This window comes from Alexandromys fortis, unplaced genomic scaffold (assembly GCF_014885135.2).
Source record: "Alexandromys fortis isolate MF-2015 unplaced genomic scaffold, M_Fortis_MF-2015_v1.1 scaffold_2314, whole genome shotgun sequence".
Taxonomy (NCBI): Eukaryota; Metazoa; Chordata; class Mammalia; order Rodentia; family Cricetidae; genus Alexandromys; species Alexandromys fortis.
Genome location: NW_026070180.1, coordinates 1,471 through 4,393, shown reverse-complemented (window position 1 = coordinate 4,393; position 2,923 = coordinate 1,471). Strand labels below are relative to the sequence as shown.

Genomic DNA, 2,923 nt, shown 5'->3' with positions numbered 1-2,923 from the left:
GCTCACTTTTAGTGGGTATGTTCGGGACAAGGCAGACTGTTGTTATCTCCCCCTTTGAATAGGTTGAGAGGCATTGCTAGAGCTCAGGGACTCTCTAGGCTCCCATGGGATGTAGCAAAAAGGACCAAAGATCATAGCAGAGGTTCTTATCTAAATATAAACAGGTTTGGTTCCTTCTGCATACTGTACACAGCAATAAAAACTATAGTTCTCTAATCTTTAAGAGTGTAGATTGTATAGTTTTCATCTGGTGGATCTAAACCATATTTCCTGTATGCTTCTTTAGCAGAAGTGTTTGCAATTTATTTATTTATTTTTCTGTACTTTTTCTGCCTCTCTTAAGTTCCTAATCACCATTTGTTATCAGAAGGGAATCTCCTAAGAGAGAAATTAGTAGCCAAGTACAGTTTTTTGGATCTCTAAAGTTGTCCATGTTGATGATGCACAGAGAGATGCCTTTGTATGTGGACTGTGTCCTTCCATCTCTGGTCCATGGTATGGAAGGTGATCTCTTAGCTGTGGAGAGCAGGGAGGACATCTTGCTATATGATTGCTCATGTTATGAGACATGTCAAGGATGAAAAGTGATAGAGCAGACAGGTAATACAGAGACTGTTTACTTGGAATGTGCCTGTCCACCTGAGGATCTGTAATGTGCCTCATTGTTTCTTAGTGTCACTAGAGCAAGTGAAGTGATTGTCTTCACTTGTGAGGGACCAGCTCACTGATGCTGGCGAATGGGGACAGAGTTACCCTTTCTTCTTCCAGCTTTCCTGTCCATTGGACAGTTATTTCTTTAGCCAGGATGGGTGATCTTCAGGCCTCACCACTGAAGGCATCCCTTGAAGGAGAGCTGACCTCTGTGATCCAGGCTTTCACTTAGTGTGAGAGGCATTCTTGTAAAGGTTTCCAGGAATTGTCTTAATGATAGAGCAAAACTTCTGGCCAAAATATGTCTCTGCTGGAAGCCTGCACTGAGTCTCTGCTCCAAGTGGGAGTGGGAGGGCGTCACTGCACATCTCAAGAGAACCTCTGGTGTCCATGGACCACCTTTCCTAATCCTTGTCCTCTTAATGGTTTCAACAGGACAGATTGATTCCCTTGGGAGCTGTAAGTACTGAGGTATTAGGGTGCAGCGCTCATTGTTCACTGACGCAGAGTCCCAAAATGAATGTCCAGGAGCAGGGTTTCCCCTTGGACCTCGGAGCAAGTTTCACCGAAGATGCCCCCCGGCCCCCAGTGCCTGGAGAAGAGGGAGAACTGGTATCTACTGATTCAAGGCCTGTCAACCATAATTTCTGCTCTGGGAAAGGTGCCAGCACTAAAAGTGAGACCTCGACAGCTACCCCAAGACGTTCAGATCTGGATCTGGGATATGAGCCTGAGGGCAGTGCCTCCCCCACCCCACCATACTTGAGGTGGGCTGAGTCATTGCATTCCTTACTGGATGACCAAGATGGGATCAGCCTGTTCAGGACTTTCCTGAAGCAGGAGGGCTGTGCTGACTTGCTGGACTTCTGGTTTGCCTGCAGTGGCTTCAGGAAGCTTGAGCCCTGTGACTCAAATGAGGAGAAGAGGCTGAAGCTGGCAAGAGCCATCTACCGAAAGTACATCCTGGATAGCAATGGCATTGTGTCCAGACAAACCAAGCCAGCTACTAAAAGCTTCATAAAGGACTGTGTCATGAAGCAGCAGATTGATCCTGCCATGTTTGACCAGGCACAGACAGAAATCCAGTCCACCATGGAAGAGAATACCTACCCTTCCTTCCTTAAGTCTGACATTTATTTGGAATACACAAGGACAGGCTCAGAGAGTCCGAAGGTTTGCAGTGACCAGAGCTCAGGGTCTGGGACAGGGAAGGGCATGTCTGGATACCTGCCTACTTTGAATGAGGATGAAGAATGGAAATGTGACCAAGATGCAGATGAGGATGATGGCCGAGACTCTGTCCCCCCCAGCAGGCTCACCCAGAAGCTGCTATTGGAGACTGCTGCCCCGAGGGCCCCCTCAAGTAGACGGTACAGCGAAGGCAGAGAGCTCAGGTGAGTTCGGCACAAGGTGTCCATTTTCTATACACACCTCGGAGACCTGGCAAAGGAGCAAGGGAAAGGTGGTAACATGTGGCCTTGTTTTCAACCCCAACTGAAAACTCTACTGCTGCTGTTGTTGAATTATGGTTTTATTTCCTAAATAGATGCCGTCATACTTGTCATTAGATTTTTTTTTTTTTTTTTGGTTTTTCGAGACAGGGTTTCTCTGTGGTTTTGTAGCCTGTCCTGGAACTAGCTCTTGTAGACCAGGCTGGTCTCGAACTCACAGAGATCCACCTGCCTCTGCCTTCCGAGTGCTGGGATTAAAGGCATGCGTCACCACCGCCCGGCTGTCATTAGATATCTTTTTATATTTGCGGAAATGAGAATACAATGAACAGGACTTGCTAGATGTAATCCCACCTACTTGGGAAACTGAGGCAGGAGAATCAAGAATTGTGTGTCAGTCTGGGCAACTGGTAGAGATTCAAAATGAAAAGGTGTGGAGGCTTATTGGAGTTTCTGCATAGCATGCTGGAAACCCTCCTGTAGCTCTCTCCTTAGTAACACTTGTACTATGAAACATATGGCTTTGTGAATTATTAGAAGCATGGAAATTCTTAATGTTTAAACTTTACCCCGAGCATAAAATTTATGTCTTCTTGCATAGAAGAAGGACCTGATCGGAGACAAAGACTAACGCTTAATAATGGGAGGGGAATACATTCAAACACATAGAAGATTCTAATTGCTTTCTTTTAACTTTAGACTTATTTTATTTCATGTGTATGAGTGTTTTACATCTGTGTATATATACCACATGTGTGCCTGGTGTCCACAGAAGTCAGAAGAGAATTTCCGATCCCTTGAGACTGGAGTTAACAGATACT

At 45.6% G+C, this 2,923-nt stretch overlaps 1 protein-coding gene across 1 annotated transcript; it reads left to right on the top strand.

Annotated features, from left to right (window-relative positions):
• Nucleotides 1-1,049: 1,049 nt before the first annotated feature.
• LOC126496279 (axin-1-like) lies at nucleotides 1,050-2,067 on the top strand. The gene has a single exon (XM_050133810.1). The coding sequence runs from the start codon at nucleotides 1,168-1,170 to the stop codon at nucleotides 2,047-2,049; it is 882 nt and encodes a 293-aa protein (XP_049989767.1). The 5' UTR covers nucleotides 1,050-1,167; the 3' UTR covers nucleotides 2,050-2,067.
• Nucleotides 2,068-2,923: the final 856 nt, after the last annotated feature.